The sequence below is a fragment of the Rhinolophus sinicus genome, chromosome 11, assembly GCF_057876585.1.
Source record: "Rhinolophus sinicus isolate RSI-liver-muscle chromosome 11, RSI-T2T, whole genome shotgun sequence".
Lineage (NCBI taxonomy): Eukaryota > Metazoa > Chordata > Mammalia > Chiroptera > Rhinolophidae > Rhinolophus > Rhinolophus sinicus.
In genome coordinates, this window is record NC_142511.1 from 12,808,614 (window position 1) to 12,828,532 (window position 19,919).

Below are 19,919 nucleotides of genomic sequence, written 5' to 3' on the forward strand. Positions count from 1 at the left end.
ACAACATTCTGAGCCTTCCTTATAGCTAGATGTCATTTTGTGACTAAGTCTGGCTAATAGGATATGCATAGAAGTGACATGTTCAACTTCTGGATTGTACCCGTCAAGGTCGGGTGAAGGACAGTGCCCTCTCCTCTCTGATTGTCACCAGTTGGCTAGAATGTATCCATACTAATGAGACATCTTGGATCATATAATTAATGACCATACCTCATGGAGCATGGAAAAGCAATAGAGAAGGAGCTTGGGTCTCTGAAAACATTGTGGAACAGACTTTTTTGAGAAGAAATAAACTTCCATTTTTTTAAGTATGGGGTCTTTGCCAGTGCTGTTTGGGTCTCTGTTACCGTTTTCTAATTCATAAAGGGACTCCTATAATGGACACAGCGATGCAGTAGCACCACAGAGAACCCATCACTTGTCCATGGCTCCCACTACCACCACCATGCCCACATGGCTCAGAAAAAAGACTGGATTCCTGGGTAGAGGCCATGGGTGCTTTCAGGGACAGCAACGCAGAGGGTGCTGGTGCGGTTACTGCAGACAATTAATTCATTGCCTCTAACACTACCTGAAGAGGTAACCCACTTCCACACATAGCAGTGCTTTTAAGAAGATGCACAAAACAAAGGAGCTGGTTATTGGCAGTGTTTCCACGGGGGCAGGCCGACCGGATATAAACCAAACCGTACCCGCTTGCCTGCTGGAGAAGGCGAAGACGATGATGTCATCAAAGGTCCAGGTGTAGTCCTGGTGCGGGGGATAGAACACCAGCTTGTCAGAGGCTTCCTTCCTGAGGTCAATCAGGAACGTGGAGTGGACCATGGGCACAGGAAAGCAGCCCATCCTCTTCCATTCTCTAATCTGAATGTAGTCCGGCGTCCGTTTGTAGAAGCCCTGCAAAGAGCAAATAAGTGAGCTTTGTTCTCTGATCTGAGCCCTTCATCTCTGGCAGTCGTCTGTTAGCTGATTCCTTCTAAGTCATCGCCAGTTAACTCAAAGTCCTTAAGCAAAGTCACCTTCACGCTTCTTCTTTTGGCCTAAGAATTTCCAATTGAGCTCAAGAATTGCGATTTCCATATAAAACAATACTAAAAAGGTGGTGTCAGAAATGTTTTTGCTTTCGGCATATCTCTTGATTTAAGAATGTCTTAAAAGTATATTTTGTGTCGACTTATGATTGAACATGACGTGTGAGCATGAAGCAGTGGTAAAGCAGAGCAATGAAGAGCACAATTCCTGATGTCTGCCTGCCCGAGTTCAAATCCCACTTCAGCTACTACTGTCTGTAGGTATTGGTCATGCTATTCAACCTAGTTCCTCATGTTTGTAAAACAGGAATGATGGAGTTGTCTGTAAAAAAAACATGGGTTCTCGTAACACTTCCACTTAGGCATATTCTTCCAAGGGATAAAGAAAACACTGGTTCTTTAAAGAACTGCCTAAGAATGCATGTCAAATATAAAGTTCTAGACAACGTAGGAACAGTCCTCTCAGAGTGAGAAGCTTGGATCATTCCTGACGATGATGAATCACTGAGTATCCTGGGAAGAAAGAAAGAGTTCACACACCTCCTGCAGACAGGCAGAGGAGATACTTGGGTCTTTTTTTCCACATAAATTGAACGTTGTAGGTAGTAATTCTTGTTCACTGGCTCGCCAGCAACGCCAGGGCCGGTTGTTTTGGATGTGTTTAAAGGCTCTGGAAACCAGGGCCTGCCTTAAGCTTATGAAGTCACTGGCTGTCCTAGCAGAAGCCAGCCCTGGGGATGGCAGCCGGCCAAAAACAGAGGGAGACAAATTAGAATTGCCCTAAATTGCTCAGATTTTTACTTTTACTGGGCAAAATAAGTGTGTACATTTCTCCTGTTTGTTTTTAATGATGAAGGCAAATAAGGCGATTATAATAGAGCCCTGGAGGCTGTAGTCACTTCTTGCTGGGGTCAGTGCGCAACTCATTAAAAACACCCCTCGAGTGATTCTGCCACATGAAACACTGCAGATTATTAACTGAGAGTATATGAATTCAGACGAACCTAATATAATCTTTCTCACCAAGAACTGAATGACTTGTATAATATGAACTTAATGCTTTCCTAAAAGAGATGTGGATAATAACATGCATTTCAAACCTCTTGGAACTGTGGGAAATAATTGTAATAAAAGAGGGATGTCTCACCCAGTAGTGTGCTAGAGCCACTGAGTGTTAAGTTTTCAGGAATTTTACAAGCCAGTTGATATGCTGGTAGCTGTAAAAATGAAAATCAAGTGTATCCTCACCATTCTAACAGCACCACAGATGTTAGCTTTGCATGTTTTTAATAATTATCTCATCACGTGGCTATACTGCAATGTACTCAATCTTTCCCCTTAGCTCAAACAACATTTAAGTTGTTTGTATGGTAAGTGTACTCACACCATGGAAATTGGAAAATTTTCAAATTTATAAATCGGGATTATTTTCCCCCCACAGAGAACCAGTTATTAAACACTTATCAGCACTGGCCTCATTCCTCATCCCAAACCAAACCAAATATAAAAGAAGGACTCAAAATTTTGGGCCATTTGGGTACAAGACCACATTCAGCATACATTTTTTTTCCCCCTAAGCACATCTTTATCCTACATTGATATATACTACAACAATCAGTTTAATTTATCTCTCTAATCCATTAACTAAAGAATAAAAAATGGAACCAGCCGTAAGCATTCACCTTAAGAGAGCTCTAGACTTTGAAGATTTTACAATGGGAAAGACAGATGATGGAAATAAAAAGTTCTGCTTTTAACTTGAATTTTGTGAAAACAAGCTACCATAGCAGTTCTAATTATCAGATCTCTTTGGAAATAAATTTGGAAACATATTATCAAAGGTCATCAAAATATTTATACTCTGACTCAGTCATTCTACTTTGCTACCCCAAGGAAATAATATTAAAGACAGAAAGAATTATATTAATCACAATGGCCATTATCATAGTTACAAGTTGCAAACAACTTAAATGTTTTTAAAGAGAAAGGTTAAGTAAATTACATTATAGACACTTGATGATATAGTTATTTAAAAAAACACAAATTGATTTAGAGGGATAGGGATTAACATGTTTTTTGTTTTTTACTTTTTTCCATTTTCCTACTTTTCTATAGAGTTCTTATGTTTGCTTTAATATAAAAACATATATATATATATATATACATTTTTTTTTTTTTAAATCTCTGAATCAGGGAGAAAAAAAGTACAAGTCCCAGCAAGCTTTATTGGTTAATTTAAAGCTTCTAATGTTAAGCTCATTAGCATATTTTCCTCATAGTTCATTAATACAGATGCTGTCACTGGGTTGTGGCATTAGACCTGGATTTACCTCCTTTCCTGAAAATGCTTGCTCTAAAATGACATGCATGTTTCAAGGGAGGAAATGAGAAAAAGGTTAATAGGGCTACTGTTGACAGCTGGCTGTCTTGTTATAACTCATAGCCTTACGTCATTAGCCAAAGACTTGCCTGAGGTGTGATTCCGCACCAAAAATTAGAGTACAGGCCCCGAGACTCCAGCATGGGGGCCACAATGGTTTTGTTTTCTGCCATCATTAGATTGAGGGTCTGTGGATTAGTCAGGAAGTTGTCAACATCTATGAACTAGGGGGAAAAAAAAAAGGATAAAGTCAGGTGGAAAGGTACTTTTCCGTAATGGGTTCAAGAATCACCCAACACTTCTGAACAATCAGGGGAGCTTGTTCACGAGATAGGGAACCAGCTAGCTCTGTTCTCGTTATGGAAACCCAGTGTAGCTGATGGTTTTCGTTCAGACAAACTACCCTTAGTGTAACTCACACATATTCAGCTCTGCAAAAGGCACCAAGCAATGAATCGGGGTTACCACACTGAGCACACACTCAGTCAGGACTCAACCTACAAGATAGTAACAGCTCCCACGCCCTGTAAAGGTCATTCAGAAACACTTACGGAGTGCCCACTATAGGTACAAATGGACAGACCTATTTAGGTTGTCTGTAGTAATGCCAACATGGTCCAAACCAGACCTGTCGACGCTATTTTAATGTTACAAGTAGTATTTTTGTTTAAAGTCCATTATACCAACCCATGCTGACCAATGAAGCTATGTCCCATTCTTAGCAGAAATCCGTGTTAACATGGATTCATTTATAGGGACAGCCTAACAAGAGATTCTATCTTATAAAATAACCAATCACATTGAACTGTCCACTTAAAAATGATTAAAATGGTAAATTTTATGTATATTCTACCACACACAAAATAATCAATAATCAGAAGCTTTCGTTCTTATGATAGTCAATCTGTTTACCAAAAATTTTGCAGTTCAGCATTCATACACTCCAGTGACACTGAAACAGCTATACAACGTTAAATATTGTATCTTCAGTACAATTTGAAAACTTCTATGAAATTATTTGTATTGAGAGTGTGTGTGATAAATCGTTGGGCTGATTTTTGTTGTAATTGAGGGCCTAGCGATGGACACAAGTCCATAAATACTACCGTTAGGAATCAGTCCAGTGACAGTGAGCAGATGTCAGTATGTTTCATGAAACAATATTGGCTTTATTGGTGTTATTCCTCATATTATACTGGAAACGTTTGCCAAAAGAAATCAATGAATTTTGAGGGTCACAGATGAAGACCTCAGTTCCCACAACCTTGTGGGCAAATATGTCGCTGTCAACATTCAAAAAAGGGAAATGGGGACTGTAGCTACTTAAGAAGCTGTCCTCTGCGGTCAAGATGGGTTCATGGAGGACAGGATGGAATACAACGTTGATTCCTCATCAAGTCCAGCACTTTCTGGACCACCCTCAAAGTTCTAAGGAAAGTGATAAAACCTCTTCATGGAGAGAAAGTCTCCATGAGAGCCTAGCATCATGGGGACCAACCGGGAAGCCTAGCAAGAGATGCCACTCCCCAAAACACTTAGGAGCAAAATGGGAGTGCAGTTTCAGAGCTGCTAATTTGAACCACGTTTTATATAATTAATTTCTCATCTCTCCAAAAGTCTAAAAAGTTAGTAAGACACTATTTTGCTGTACGTAGCATTCCCCGTGAACTACAATGCAAAGATTCAAAGTTTCTTATGCCTGTTATATGAAAGAGTTTGAAGCATTCAGGAGCTTATTCACTTACTTACTGAAAATGCATGTCAGAAGTGGGTCTGAGATGAAATCCAAGTATCCCAATACTAAGTTCCCCAAATTTTCCCTTGTGCTTTTATTAAAAAGTAGGGAAGGTGGTGCCTCAACAAAAGATTGTTTTGATTGATCCCACGGTTCTAGTTTTTGGACAATTAATTTGGATACATTCTAGATAACAAGTGTCAAGAAATCAGACATCTGTTTTTACCAGAATGTAGTCTGACCATTTTTCCCTCGCAGTTCGAAGGGCTGCCTGTCGTAGTTTCATCACATGGGAAAACCGGGAGGCAGGCCAGTGCTTTGGTCCAATTTCATCAGGATAAGACCTAAAATTAATAATAATAATAATAACATAACTATTGAGTGCTTACATATTCAGGCACTATGTACTAACTCATCCAGTGACCCTAGGAAGTACTTCCCAGTGACCCTAGGAAGTAGATACTATTAATGTTAGTATCGTCCTCCTATTACAGAAAAGAAAACTGGTACAAGGAGAGATGAAGGAACTTGCTGTTTACCATACACAAGAATCTTCATATGAAATATTCCAGTGGCTTCTAAATGGAGCCCATTGTGTTCCTACAAGGTTAAGTGCAGTCATCCCTCAGTCTCCATGGGGGGTTGGTTCCAGAAACCCAAATACGCAGATGCTCAAGTCTCTTATATAACATGTCTTAGTATTTGTATACTATAACCTACATACATCCTCCGTATTCTTAAATCATCTCTAGATTACTTATAATACCTAATCTATATGCTATGTAACTAGTTATTAAACTGCATTGCTTAGGGAGGAATGACAAGGAAAACAAGTGTGTACATGTTCAGTACAGATGCAACCCTCGTAGGCCTAACTATGTAATACACACCAGCAAAAAGTGACAATCAGTGAAAATCAGTACAATTCCTGTTTTTCTGAATAGATTTGCCCCAAAAAAGCCTTCCCTAGTATTTCTTACAGTGACTTTGGCATATTTAGTCAAAATCTGGCTACAGAGAAAATTACCAGAACGCAAGTGAGGTACATAAACTCTTTCTGGGCTATTCTAATTAGGCCAATTTCCATTATATATATATTTTTAAAAAACTGTAACTAATATGACCCAACACATTTAATAAAAAAAAGAAATACTAAAAACATTAGTTTTATCACCATAAAATAAAACAAAATCATTTTTAAGCTAAAAACACTGCAAAAGAGTGTGCAAAATTTTTTATAGTGTTTAAATGTTGTTGTTAATTTTTGCTCAATATATAGATCACACACTGGGATTTGATATATATATACATATACATATACATATATAATAAAAGCATATACAGAGAGACTAAGAATCACACACTGGGACTTGAGATTACACACACACACACACACACACACACACACACACACCCCACACATTATATACAGAGAGACTAGAAGAACAAAAATTTGTTCTAGAATGGCATTTATTATTATAAAAAAAATTTGGCTTTCAATAAATGACTTATCCTGAGGCAACTCAATTCATTCTACTTGTACAATTCCTTAAGTTGGATTTGTAACAGCTTTAGAAACATTTATAATAGTAAGGTTTAAATGTATTTATTCATATTCTCATTCACTCATTTGTGCCTCCAACAAGTATTAATTTCATGCCTGCCAAAAACGTAGCATTAGAGAAAATGTAACTTGTATATATTAGCGCCTGCCAAAGAACTGAAAAATTAGTTAGGAAAAAATGCACGAATTATATAGTTAATGTTAGTTAAGTGTATTATTGTGTCAAAAAGGATGATATAGAAAACAAGTAACACAAGTGTTGAGAGACAGGTAGATCTTTGTAACTGGAATTATTTGCAGCAGCTTTCTGTAGGAGGTGGGGTTTGGGATAAGACCTGGTCACAAAGAAGGAAAGGTTTCCCAGGAGAGCAAAACTGCATGAGCAACAACTTGGGCTTGAAAATAAAGAAACTTTCTGGATAAAGCTGGTTTTCCTCTGGGAAGAAGTAGGAAATAGGGGTGCATAGGTATGGGTGCTAATTTTAAGGAAACTTTAAAAAACTTAAGTCTAGGGTATTTGAACTTTGTTCTGTAGGTACTAGATAGCCCCTGGAGTCCTTTTAACAGAAAAATTAAACCATGTTATTGGTATTTTAGATAGATTGATTTGACAGGATGGTACGTAGGATGACGTGAAGATGGAAACAACTAAGAAATTGCTATGGTTGAGATTGGAAATAACCTAAGTGTCTGTTGGTAGGAGATTACTTAAAGAATTATGAGACAGCCATACAATGGGTGCTCTGCAGTCATTAAAATCATGAAGAAGCTCCTTAACCATTGCTGGGGAAAGATTATGAAGCTATAAGTGAAAAAGCAAGGTGTATGTAAAAAGTAGGTAAACTTTTCACTATGATCCCTCAGGTATAAAAGCTTTATACTTAAAATAGGAAGAGATAGTATCACTTTTAAAACATATACCTCTCTGTGATAATTTACTTGTGAACTGATGAGAACACAAACTTGGCTGGTACCTGCTAGGGAGTAAAAAGGAAGAGAGAAATACGGAGTGCGGTCAAGGGAAGAAACTTACACTAGATGCCCAGATGAAAGACAAGGTAAGGTCACATACGCCCCAACGACTGACAGCCTGCATGGCTGCCCATGGTTAAGGGGGGAAGGGAAATGAGTTCACAGAATGTTCCCTTGCTACTCACTCAGGTTCCTCCATAGGCCTCCACTCCACATAGTGATAGAGTCTCTGTACGTTTTTCAACCACTCCCTGAGGATTTCTGTTGTATTATCCACGTTGTGATCAGTGGCTGCCCTGCGTGGGAGAAAGCACAGTAGAGTTCAGTGATGTCATTCCAAGGAAGAGGGGGCAATCCAAGAGACCCCAAATTAACAGAAAGGAGAATGGCCAATCCTGGAAATTATACATATGAAAAGGATTCATATACAGAGGGTGCCAAAAAACTGTATACACATTTTAAGAAAGAAAAAAACTGTATTAAAATTGTAATATTGAAGATACACCAATAACAAAAGATGAATATAGGTCATGTGTCTATATGAAAAATGATAAAAAAGAACATTAAGCATGACAAAGAGGGACTATATAATGATTCATGGTCCAAACTGGACAATGAATTTCTAAAATGAGAGATACTGCTTAAAATATCTGTGTCATTAAATCCTTAAACAGGGCTAAGCCACCATCAATAAGTAGTCGTACTAAAACAGCATAAGCATAAAATGAATTAAACTAGAGTAAGTTAATTAATCTTCTTGGAAATTTTCTTGTTTGTGTTAGTTTTTAGTTATCCAAGATGTAAACTCTGCCTTTTTACCAACAAATCCCTTCGATTTAAGCAGTAATTCAGTCGCACTTTCATTTCAAGTCCATTCACAGTCACAACAAAATTTGTAGTCAGTGCTGCTTTAGTCCCATGCACTGGAGGGGAAAGCCACAATAACAGTGCCCAGTATAAAACTCAAAACCTAAGGTGTCTTCACGGGTCTATTTTGGATTAACTTCATCATCACTTACATGAAAGAGGGTCCTTTCAAAAGCCTTCAAATAATGTATACAAAACGTGTTTCTGTTCCACCTTGAAAGTAGATCAAACTGATCCACTTAGAAAGGAACTTAATTCACTTATTAAAGCAAAAATATTTTCAAGTCATATCACAAAGCAAGCTCATGCTGTGTACAAGATACATATCTAAAATAAAGTAATTGAGAACAGCTAAAACCAGAGTCATACCTGTCAACTGGAAAAAAAAAAAAGGAAAGCAGGGGTTGTAATCTTGATATCAAATAAGGTAGAATTCGGGCCAAAAATATTAAGCACGACAAAAAAGGATTCTAATTATAATTGTAAAGGACGTAGTTCACATCAAAGATTTAATAAATGTAAATGTGTACCTTCACATAGTACAGGGGTCAGCAAACATTTTCTTTAAGAGCCAGATAATAAATATTTAGGCTTGTAGGCCATACACTCTCGGTACCAACTTTTTAACTCTGCCATTGTTGCAGTAGAGCCTTCATAATAATACATAAAGAAATGAGCATTCCTGTTCACCAATAAAGATTTATTTACAAAAGCAGGCAGCCAGTCTGCACGCTGTAGTTTGTCAACCTCTCATATTGCGGAAAGTATAGAAATTGCAAGAAAAAGCAGAACACCAATAATAAGAGATGGGAATATACCACTTTCAGTTGAAGACTGTACAAATGGGAAAAAAGTAACTACATAGACAGGATTTATAGAATACATTAATAGAGATGATATTTTCTTCTCAAGTACACATTTTGAAACATTCACAAAGATTAACCAACAATTACATTACAAAGAAAGCTTCTATAAAATTGAAATAATATTAACAGCATTCTCTGATCACAAAGCAACAAAACTAGAAATTAGTAATAAAATAAAAACAAATAATTCCATCAAATATTCTCTACTAAACAGCTATTGAGTAAAAGAAGAAATACAAACCAATTTCGTAATTGATAACAATGAATAATGAAAACACTACATATCAGAATTTTGAAATACAATTACATTAGTAATCAGAGAAAAATGTAGTTTATGTCCTTAAATTAATAAAAATAAATGAGTTGAATTCCCACTCAAAAAGCTAGAAAAAGAGCAACAAACAAGCATAAAGAAATAAATAATAAAAATAAAGGTAGAAAGTGACAAAGTAGAAAACAATAAAAGAGAACTAATAATCAAATAAAATGTTGCTTTTTTGAGAAAAGTAACAAAAGACAACCATTAGTTAATCTAATCAAGACAATACAAATATAAAATATAAGAAAAGACAAGGATAAGGGGATTATGATTGATACGGAAGAGTGTTTTTAATCATAAGAAATTACTTTGTACAACCCAATGAAAAAAATAAGTTGAAAACTAGATATAATAGAAGATTTCCTAGGAAGATACACGTTAGCAAAACTGACTCCTCCAGTAGATATATAAAACTTAAACAGAACAATTTCCATGGAAATAAAGAGGGAAACAAACCAAAAAAACCCCACTACCCCCATATGGTTTTACAAGGGAATTCTACCAGATACTTTAACAGACTAGATATTTCCAATGCTATGTAGACTGCTCTCCAACAAATGGGAAAAAAACGAGAAAATTCCAAGTCCTTTTAATGATGCAAACACAATATTGATATCTAAACCTAATGACGATACACACACACACACACGCATACACAACTACAGACCATTATTTTTTTTTAATTTATTTTTTAAATTTATTGGGGTGACAATTGTTAGTAAAATTACATAGATTTCAGGTGTATAACTCTGTATTACATCATCTATAAATCCCAGACCATTATTTTTTAATGAATATGCTACAAAAATCCTAAAGTATTGGCAAACAGAATCCAACATCCTATGAAGAAATGGTACATAGCATGGCCTAAATTGTCCAATATAAAGGAAATCCATTAATATAATAAACTATGTTAATAGATCTGAAGAAAAACCATATGATTATCTCTATAAGTGCTAAAAAGGTCTCTAACAAAATTGCACACCTATTCCTGCTTTTTACACTGAATAAAATTAAAACAGGAAGGAAGGAAGGAAGGAAGGAAGGAAGGAAGGAAGGAAGGGCTAACAGAAAAGAAAGAGTCATGGGAAGATGAAGGTGTCTGAGATTTTAAAAGGGAGTAAAAATGCCCAGGTTTTATTGGCACTTTAGCAGTTCCTTCTGGGAGGGAAAGCTATGGGTATTATCCGCAGGAGTGGTTCCCCGGGAGCATGGCCTTGCTAAGAGTAAATGAAGAGCTGTGAACAGTGGTCACTTCTTCCATATAAGGCAAGTTCAGTAAATACGATTTTATTAAGCCCGATCCATAATGGCTTTTGTCCTTTCTACTTGAGTTTTTGGAGGTCACTGCTGCTTCAAAAGTAACAAGTGAAATCTTTAAGAGAGAGAATATTCATGAATGTTCAAGAGAAGAAAAAAAAAGTTAGGCAAAGCACAGGGGAACACCATGACACACAGGGAATAAATTTCTGTCAAACACCAAGTAACTTGAAATTATGTAACTTAAGTCATAAAGTGTAGAAAAATGGGATTGAGGTGTCTGTCTGATATTTGAAAATCTTATTTCATAAAATGGATATTTGAACTAAAACTAGTCTGAATAAAAACCAGTGGCCAACTTGATCTACTTCCAAGTCTCTTCTGGAAATCAGATTAGAACCAGCTCCTCCTTTCAGAACAAGGTCTAGGAGGGAGGAAGACCCACAGGCCCACCTGCACATTCCATCACCTGGAGAGGGAGAGAGGGATGGGTGCAGCTGGCAGAGTAGGAATACCAAGTGAGCACTTCGGGATAAAGATGTGGTAATACGAGGAGATGGGAAAGTAGGACAGAAAGCAAAGTGGGAGAGGGCCAGGGGCTCCATCTAGCTTTTGACTGTGCTGAGAAGTACAGCATGTCAGCAAGAATCACATTCACTGTTACACATGGCAAACAAGCCACCGATGTCCACGAAATAGCCATAAAGGGCACCAAGAGACTCGAACCACTCATCTCAAAGTACGAAGGATGGACAGAGCAATTCCTGAAACGGGGAATCAGCTCTAATGCACATTATTCTTCACTCAAAATATTATGAGTAAGAATCAGTTAAAATAAAATAACACTGGATCGTGACTCCCATGTTAGCCCAAAGTTATGAGAATTCTATGTTGTTCCCAAATTACTTCTAAACAGTGTCGGGGAATTCTTACGTCATCTACTTCATTTCTTGATTATTGTTTCATTACGCAGGACTGAAATTCTTTTTACCCTCCCTACACATTGATGCATTTCCTCATCATTTGAACAAAGTTGGTCTTATTGTATGAAATTTCTTTGCCTGGTGTCCAGACTAACAAGTCCATACTTTTTAAGTCTCCATTGACAAACATCCTGAGATATTAGCTGCTTAGCGGATGCAAAGATAGATGTGCCTAATTAAAAACAGAAGCATCTATTTTAAATACTCTCCTTACTGAGTTGAAAACGTTTCCTATACAGTTACTTCCCTGAATTGTTAAGCTTTTCAGGCTTCTGAGGAAAAGCAGAAACCCTCCGGCTGTGGTTGGAGGGCCGTCCACACCGGTCTTTGATGTTCAGGGCCAATGTCCTGTGCTGTCCCAGAGGAACCAGCCCACGGAGGAAGGCTTGCAGGCCCCCATCAAGACTCACTGCCCTGCCCCTCCACTCAGTGCCCCTGGCGAAGGCAAATCAAGAGAAATCCAGGCAGACACTTCCAAGTGCTGCCTTTTAATTCCTCTGACAAAAATGTGTTTCCGTTTGAATGCATAATCAGGAAAGCACGCAGGCACAGCTCCATTCAGAGAGTGGAGAGAGAGATAGCACAGGCCCAGATGCAAGCTCCCTGGAGGAAACGGGAGGCTTGAGTTAAGGGTTCTATTTTCAGAGCCCCGGAGAAGAATTCCACAGTGCAGGGCCTGTCCTGCTGGGAGACTCCACAAGCAACTGGACACAAAACACTCTGCGGCTGACATGGATTTTTCCATCAATCCAGGAAGCTGAGGACACAGACTCCTGACCCATTCAGGAGAAGCCTCAGGCATCTTCCAGCCTGAAAGCTCCTTCCCCTTCCCACGGAAAATGAGCGCTGCCATGAGTCTGCCATCCTTCTCCTAATCAGACCAGGAAAGGCAGCCAGAAAGGGAACAGGCATGGCTAAATGATCCCTTGAAGAAAACAAACGTTGTGAACAGACATCTGGAGAGGTGATCTGCAAGTGATTTACAGTCCTAATCAAACGGGAAAAGCAGTTTGTGAAAGCCCAAGCATGCGCTGGCTGGAAGACCGTGCTCCTGGTCAGTGTTCCCAACCAGAGTGGAGTCACTTAAATCAACAACAACCTCCCTCTCCCCTGGGTCTCTCTGGCTCAGGATAAGACGCCAAGGAGAGCTCAGCTCTTGAGCCACGCCAGTCCTCGCACAGTTAATTTTCTTGGAAGGCCACGTTGGGACAGTGACTTCCTTTTATCTCTAAGGAGCATTGGGAACTGCCAGCTTCTAAGAGGCTTCCCTCCTCCACATCTAGGAGAGCTGTGGCCCTGATACACTGTGGTACTCACGGGTGGTCCCCTCTGTCCATTCGTCTTGCCCGCTTCCTTTGGAGCTAGTAGCTGAAATGGAAAAGCTGATGGGAACAGGTGCGGTCCACTTGGCCTCAGAGGGAAGTCTAGGCCATTTCTCACCCGAATGCTGCCCATCTGCTTTCTCTCTGTTTCTAATTCCTCTTCCTCTTCACTAGCTCTGCATCAGCAAAGGCCCATGGTCTTAGATTCAAAGTCAAATTGGATAAAGGGGATTCACAAATATGATCCAGAGCATGTGCAGGGCTCTCCTTGGCTAATGAAGTTCCCAGCTGTCACTGTTGCAGGGAAAAGGGAGCGCCCATAGAGCAGACCAATGAATCAAAACATGTCTGCAGGATGATATAGTTATACCACTTTGAGTGTGGCAAAAAATAAAAATAAAAAAAAATTTATTCAGCAATGTCTAAACACATTGACATTTCTCCTTGTTCCAGGTCAGTTTTCATTCCTCAGACTTGGCTCTAAAACTAATGACCAACTTGAAATAATTAGCACTGACTCATTTATTTTGACAAGACCTACTGAGGTTGTGAGGCCTAAACTCACATTAGTAAGCGTGGGGCCACTGGAGCCACATAAAAATGCAGACCGGGTCTCTCAGCAGGTGGAACACAGATATTGAGGAAAGAATACTCCTGCTCACTTCCATCTGTACTGACCCTCAGGGAATGTTCTCAGCTTCCGTGCCACCCCAGAAAGCCTAGACTTCTGACACAACAGGACTGCAATCATTGGGGCAGGATAAACGTAACACTGTGCAATGGTTGATCTTTGCTCCCTCAGAACCTTCAAAATACATCCCCCAGAGGCTCAAGGGAAGAGGGATGGAATGGACAACAAAGTTAGTCACTACCTGGACGATTCACACCATGACTAGTGAGTTGGCAAAAGTGGGTTTTCCAACTTGAGACTTCAAAGACTGAACAGCCCTCTTAACTCCCTCTTGTGTTCACCCAGTGAAGGAAGGCTCACTGATGTAGAAAATAAAGCGTTCCACCTTACAATGAATTTCCACTTTTGGAAGCAACTGGTAAAATTCATTTTCAAGAAAGGTCATGTCACCACGTCCCACCACTTCTATTCCTGTTCCCAGGGAAAGCCTCACCAGCAGCTGTTTCTGCCAACAGGAAGAGATATGCTTGGCCACTTGGCAAAATACGATGATGGATTCCTGCTTCTTGGCTACAGTGTAGAGTTGTTTAAAATCTAGAATCCATCTGCTGGATGGAAAATAGATGTGGATATGGTTAAGGATACAGAGATGGGGGGAGCCTAGAGATTTCTCCCAACAAAAGCCTTTTCCTAAGTCCTACCAAGTCCTTGAGTAGCAATTCTTCCTACTGAATGAAGAAATTGGGAAAATCCCTTTTCATGAAACCCTCCTCACCAATGAAATAAATATTTATACTCCCTCAACATCTCTCTTCAGTCTGTCCCACTTAATTCCAAAAACAATCACAGGTATTACACACCTGAAGACCAGGTAAGAGCGATGTAACAAGAAATGTTTGATTCTGGAAATGCAATCAACCAATGAATTAATTTCATTCCTTAAAGGGGTGGAAAGAGGAATGGTAAAATACGCCGACTGACCTTTTCACAGTATAAAACGAAGATGAACTTAAACATAGACTCATGTCTTTTCTTGATACTTTTGATTCTAAGCTATAGTTTTCCTCTCTTGGGATTAAGATCTCCTCACCCATATGTCATGCACTATCCCATTTTGAGCCGTATAATTTGCTAAGTTAGGCGTTATTTGCATCTCCCTATGTAATAGAAGAGAAGGCTGAGGATGAGAGGTCATGACTTGGCTAGTCATGCAGAAAGAGCTTGGACTCTTCCGTTAGGCCATCTGATGCCCCATCCCAACCCCATCTCAAACCGCCCCCACTACACTCCCCCACAGAGAGCGAATGCGCACCTGTCAGATTGGGAGGAATTCTCTGCCTTGTCAAGGTCAGCAATTAACATGACCAATATGAAAATCTCAGAACAAAAGGATGGAAATGTCCCAGTGGGAATAAAACAAGAAAAAATGGGAAGATTCATCCATTCCCTATGAGCTTTGTGGAGGTTCAATTCAGTATTATTTTCCTTGCAGTCAAAATCCTTGGAATTTTATGAAAATATCAGCGCCAGTGTCAGAGACAAGATAAGTATGTTTCTCATTGTTTAAGTACTCAGTTTCCTGCTTTTCTCCTCTTTTGTGCTTTGTTTATTCTTCTCGCCACTCTTTTTTCACCCACTCTTCATTTCCCACTTCTCTTCCTTGATGGATTTTGAAATTTTACTAAGTTCCTTATTTTGTGGATGTGACCCAAAGAAGTGGCATTACTTTGTGAAAAGTTCCTGCATGCTCAAGAACAAAAGGACTAATAACTAAAGGGAGGACACAACAGGATCCAGACCACGTTTTTCAGGATCCCTGAACCTCTTCAACCTCCAAACACTTCAGGCCAGATTGGATGACCCCTACCTGTAATCACAGCGGTTCCCATTCTCCCAGCATCCCTCTTGCTCCTGTTTGATAATTAGCTGGTTCTGTGTCTTTCTCCATTCCCAGACTCTCTTCCCTGAGGATAGGACTATCTGAGTAGCTAACAGAGTTTACTCTGTAAAACAGGCACTTATCAAGGACTTGACGAATGAATGAATGAACGAACAAAAAATTTCAGCGGGACTTTTCCCTACCCAACCCAAATGCCTACAAAAGCTGAGCACAGATAACATAAAGGAGTGAAAAGGGCCAGGGATGAGCTGACAGTGTGAGTATAATGTTCTCAGGGTTTAGCATCTTTCAGCCTCCGTTCCTTGTTATGACTGAATACTATTTCACTGTATGTATGTACCATGTTTGTTTATCCAGGGACCACTTAGTGGACGTTTGGGTTGTTTTCACTTTTCGTTTTTATGAATACTGTTGGCTATGAACATTCATATGCAAATTTGTATGTGGACACATATTGTCACTTCCCTTGGGATTGTTGCCCACATTTTAAATATTATGGAAAATAGATTTTATTTTATTCTCTATGGTTTATGGAGAAGCTACGGTACTATGTTGCAGGCACTGAGCTCGGCATTTTACATATATAACTCTAATCTTTACAGTAGTTCTCAAAGTATGTATTACGATCCTCATTTGACAGGTGAGGACTCTGAGGCTCGGGGACTTCCCCAAAGCTTGTTCTCGTTTCACTTATATTTCATCTCTGACATGTATTTTCTTAATTCCCGAAACGCTCACTTTTCTGTTCCAATGCAGCGAAGAAGGACCCTTTCCTCTGCTATGGGACTATCTTGATTGTATGTGACATGAACAGAGGCCTTACAGGAGTGTGGGGGCAGGTGCAAATACGCCAGAAGTGTCAGGTCTCAGCGGTGTTGCCAGGCAGATGGCACCCACGTGCACAGTCGATCCTCAGGCCTGGCAGGGCGGTGCCCTGGGGAAACACAAAGCCCGTGACACACGAGGTCATGATGAACAGGGGCCAGTGTGAGCACAGAGAAAGTCACAGCCTACGGACTGGGCTTGCGGAAGGAAGTGCTATGGGAGAACCGCCCCAATAGGAGCCGCTGTTTGTGTGACGAGGAAAACGCTGATCTGAGCTCAAACTGTACAGAAAGGTTTACTCGGATTCATTCGTTCCTGGAGACCACTGCGGTTAAACAGGACAGTAAATAGTATTTTAGTCACCCGTTGATCCTGAGTTGTCACTCTTACTTAACTAGTTACATCCTTAATCAAATAAAAATGTATGCAGTCGAGAGACATGGCTTTTCCGCCAACTAGCTCTGTAATTATAATGAACTGCCTTAAACCCTCTGTGCCTTGTGTTTCCATCTGTAAAGTGGAGCAGTCGCATGTGCTGTAGTACTCAGCTCAGCGCATGAGGAGCCAAGGGCATGAGAGCTTTTAAAGACACTTACTTTTGAAAGCTGACCTCTCCCTAGATGTCCTCAATACACTCACACATACACATAAACACACGCGCGCGCACACATACAAACCACACATACATTCCTTCAAATAAGAAATAAGACAGCCTGTTAAATAGGCTCTTAAGATACATGCAATCACCAGAGCTCAACAGATGCATTTAAGTCAAACAAACCAGAATGACCAGTCTACCATTTTTTTAAGAATAAAAAGTATACACGCCCATCAAAACACAGAGAAAACGGACTAATAGTGCAGCAAAGACCGCTAATTGTCTCAGTATCCGTTTTCCTCTTCTTCCCTAGTAACAGAGTTTCTAGCTAAGCCTATGACCATCCATCCAGCTTAAGGAGTAGATCGTAAGCTCCATAATCACAGGATGTTTGTCTGTTCTGCTCACTGCTGTATCCCTAGCACTTAAAAGAGTGCCTGGCACATAGTATGTGCTCAACAAATGCTTGTTGAGTGGTTCTTTTCTCATCAAACTTGGACATAATAAGAACTATGAAAACACCTATTCGGTTCTCCCAGCCCAGTAGATATTTGTGTATGTCCTATGCATCTCCTCTGTGCCAGGCATCATGGTACCTTCTGGAAAACACTTTGTTGCTGGTGTTAAGATGCTTCCAGTTCCTGCTGGAATACGCTTTGTGCTGGTGTTAAGATGCTTCCAGTTTCTCAGACCTTAACAGGAAAGACAGGTGTATAAATAAATAACTGTAATGTGTCATCACATTTGCAATGATGGATATATGGCAAGGTCTCCAATTGCCAGAGGGCAGGAGTGTCTGGAAAGGTATGGGCGGAATCTCTATATGAGAAGCCTCAACTGGGATTCAGAATGAGCAGATATTTAGGCGGAGGTGGAAGGTAGACAGAATAGTCTAGAAGGAGGAACAATACATGCGGAAGCAGAGAGGTATGAAACAGGGACGATGTGTTTGAGAATGACATGCCATTTTGTTGGTCTAAGACTAATAGGTCAAAGGAGTAAGGAGGCTGCAGAAGTTCAGGGACCACGCAGCTGTCCCTCGGGGACAAGTATGAGAGGTAGGGAAGATGTGTGTCTCACTTTCCTGGGACCCCAGCATCTTGTCCCACCTGACAAAATAGACTGGTGAGTGACTCTTTGCAATAATGCACTTTGCCAGGTGGTGGCAAGCACTGCCGTGAGCATGAATCAGTTATTTGAATTCTGTAAAGAAAATGTTCAAAACACACATGAAGAGCTGCCACGTTATTCCATTTTCATACAAAGGTTCAGCGGCCACCTATCATGGATTTTCTGGGAAAAGTGTGATTTCTCACATCTTGACCCATTGTCTGCAAAATCTCATTTATACTTCTCAGACCACGTGCTCAAATTTCTCACTCAAAAACTGTGCCTGGTACATAGAAAACATTTAGCATGTGCTTGTTGGATGGCCAAGTATCTAAATAAAGGCTGGCAGAAACTGATGACAAAATGAAAACATACGCTCCACGTTTATTAATGGCCTACCACTTAAAAAGAAGCAGCAAATATAACAGAAGAATGCTAAGTCTGATAGAGCATTTTGATTTCTTAAAAAGTCATCAAACTTCTTCCCGCTATAGTACGTACTTGTTTCCCCATTGAAAAGGTGGGCTAGAAAAGTGAACAAAGACAGCAAGTATCCAATGTGCAGACTGAATTCAAGGCCATTTTCCCCCAGAGTCAACTATAATACAATGAGAACTTGGCTCTGGCTGACCAAAAAAAAAAAAAAAAATCTGTCCAGTCCATTGCTGTTACTCAAACCTGTTGTCTTGGTTCCAGCAATAACATGCCTGGCCAGCTCAGGGGAGAGAGAAAAGGTTTGCCTTGAATTTACCCGAAAAGTTTTAAGTCTGACCTTCCCACATCAATTCATAGGAGATTTTTTTACTTGGGGGCGGGGGAGGTGGAAGGGGGTAGAATGCTGTTTGGCAGGTGTTAGATCCATGCTTATATTCTATACTCACACTGAGGCAAACTGAAGAGGACCAGAACATATTTTTGAGGAATTAATTACTCTTATTTGTGGTGTCAGAGGCTATGCTGATGCTATTTATTCCCGTCTCTATTATGGAAAACTCCTGTCAGCGGGAAGGAACATCGTGCTCCTGACATTTGCAGGGTCTGTGCGGGTTTGTGACACACAACTGGGGAGGGAGCATGCACAAATACACAGTATACGGATGTTTCCCTGCGACCTCACTGACTACACGTGAGAGAGGGGGCAGTGCGAGCAAACCGCTGAGCGCTCACGATCGGTCAGGCACTGAACGCGAGCCCTTTACTTGGAACATCTCGTGTAAGGCTCCCAACAACCTCATGAGGGAGTATTCTTGTTAATCCCATTAGAAAGATGAGGAAAACCCGGTCCAGAGTGGTGACCAGTCATGCCCCAAGCCTCAGAGGGAGTAAGAGAGCCAGACTTACAATCAGACAGCAGGGCTAGATGACTGTCTTGTGAACCCCCACTCTATGAGTCTTATTTTGAAATTGCACTTTGGAGTGACGTTTAAAACAGAAGGAAAAATTTTCAAGAAGGCAGCGACATTGTGATCTTGTCTTCCAAGTGCTAGTTCTAGCCACAGGCTTCATGTTATTAGTAAAATTGCCATAGCCACGGGACATTTTTGAACCCCTATGGG

General features: G+C 40.0%; 1 protein-coding gene across 2 annotated transcripts in view; it reads right to left on the reverse strand.

The window, feature by feature from the left end:
• COLGALT2 (collagen beta(1-O)galactosyltransferase 2) overlaps window positions 1-19,919 on the reverse strand; it is an 86,296-nt gene that overhangs the window by 30,861 nt on the left and 35,516 nt on the right. For both annotated transcript variants that reach the window (XM_019739235.3, XM_019739073.3), the window contains exons 2-5: window positions 7,868-7,978; window positions 5,373-5,490; window positions 3,501-3,635; window positions 693-897 (exon numbers count right to left, since the gene is read on the reverse strand). In XM_019739235.3, the coding sequence (XP_019594794.2) occupies window positions 693-897; window positions 3,501-3,635; window positions 5,373-5,490; window positions 7,868-7,881 (472 nt within the window). In that variant the 5' untranslated portion in view covers window positions 7,882-7,978. The remainder of the gene's footprint in view (window positions 1-692; window positions 898-3,500; window positions 3,636-5,372; window positions 5,491-7,867; window positions 7,979-19,919) is intronic.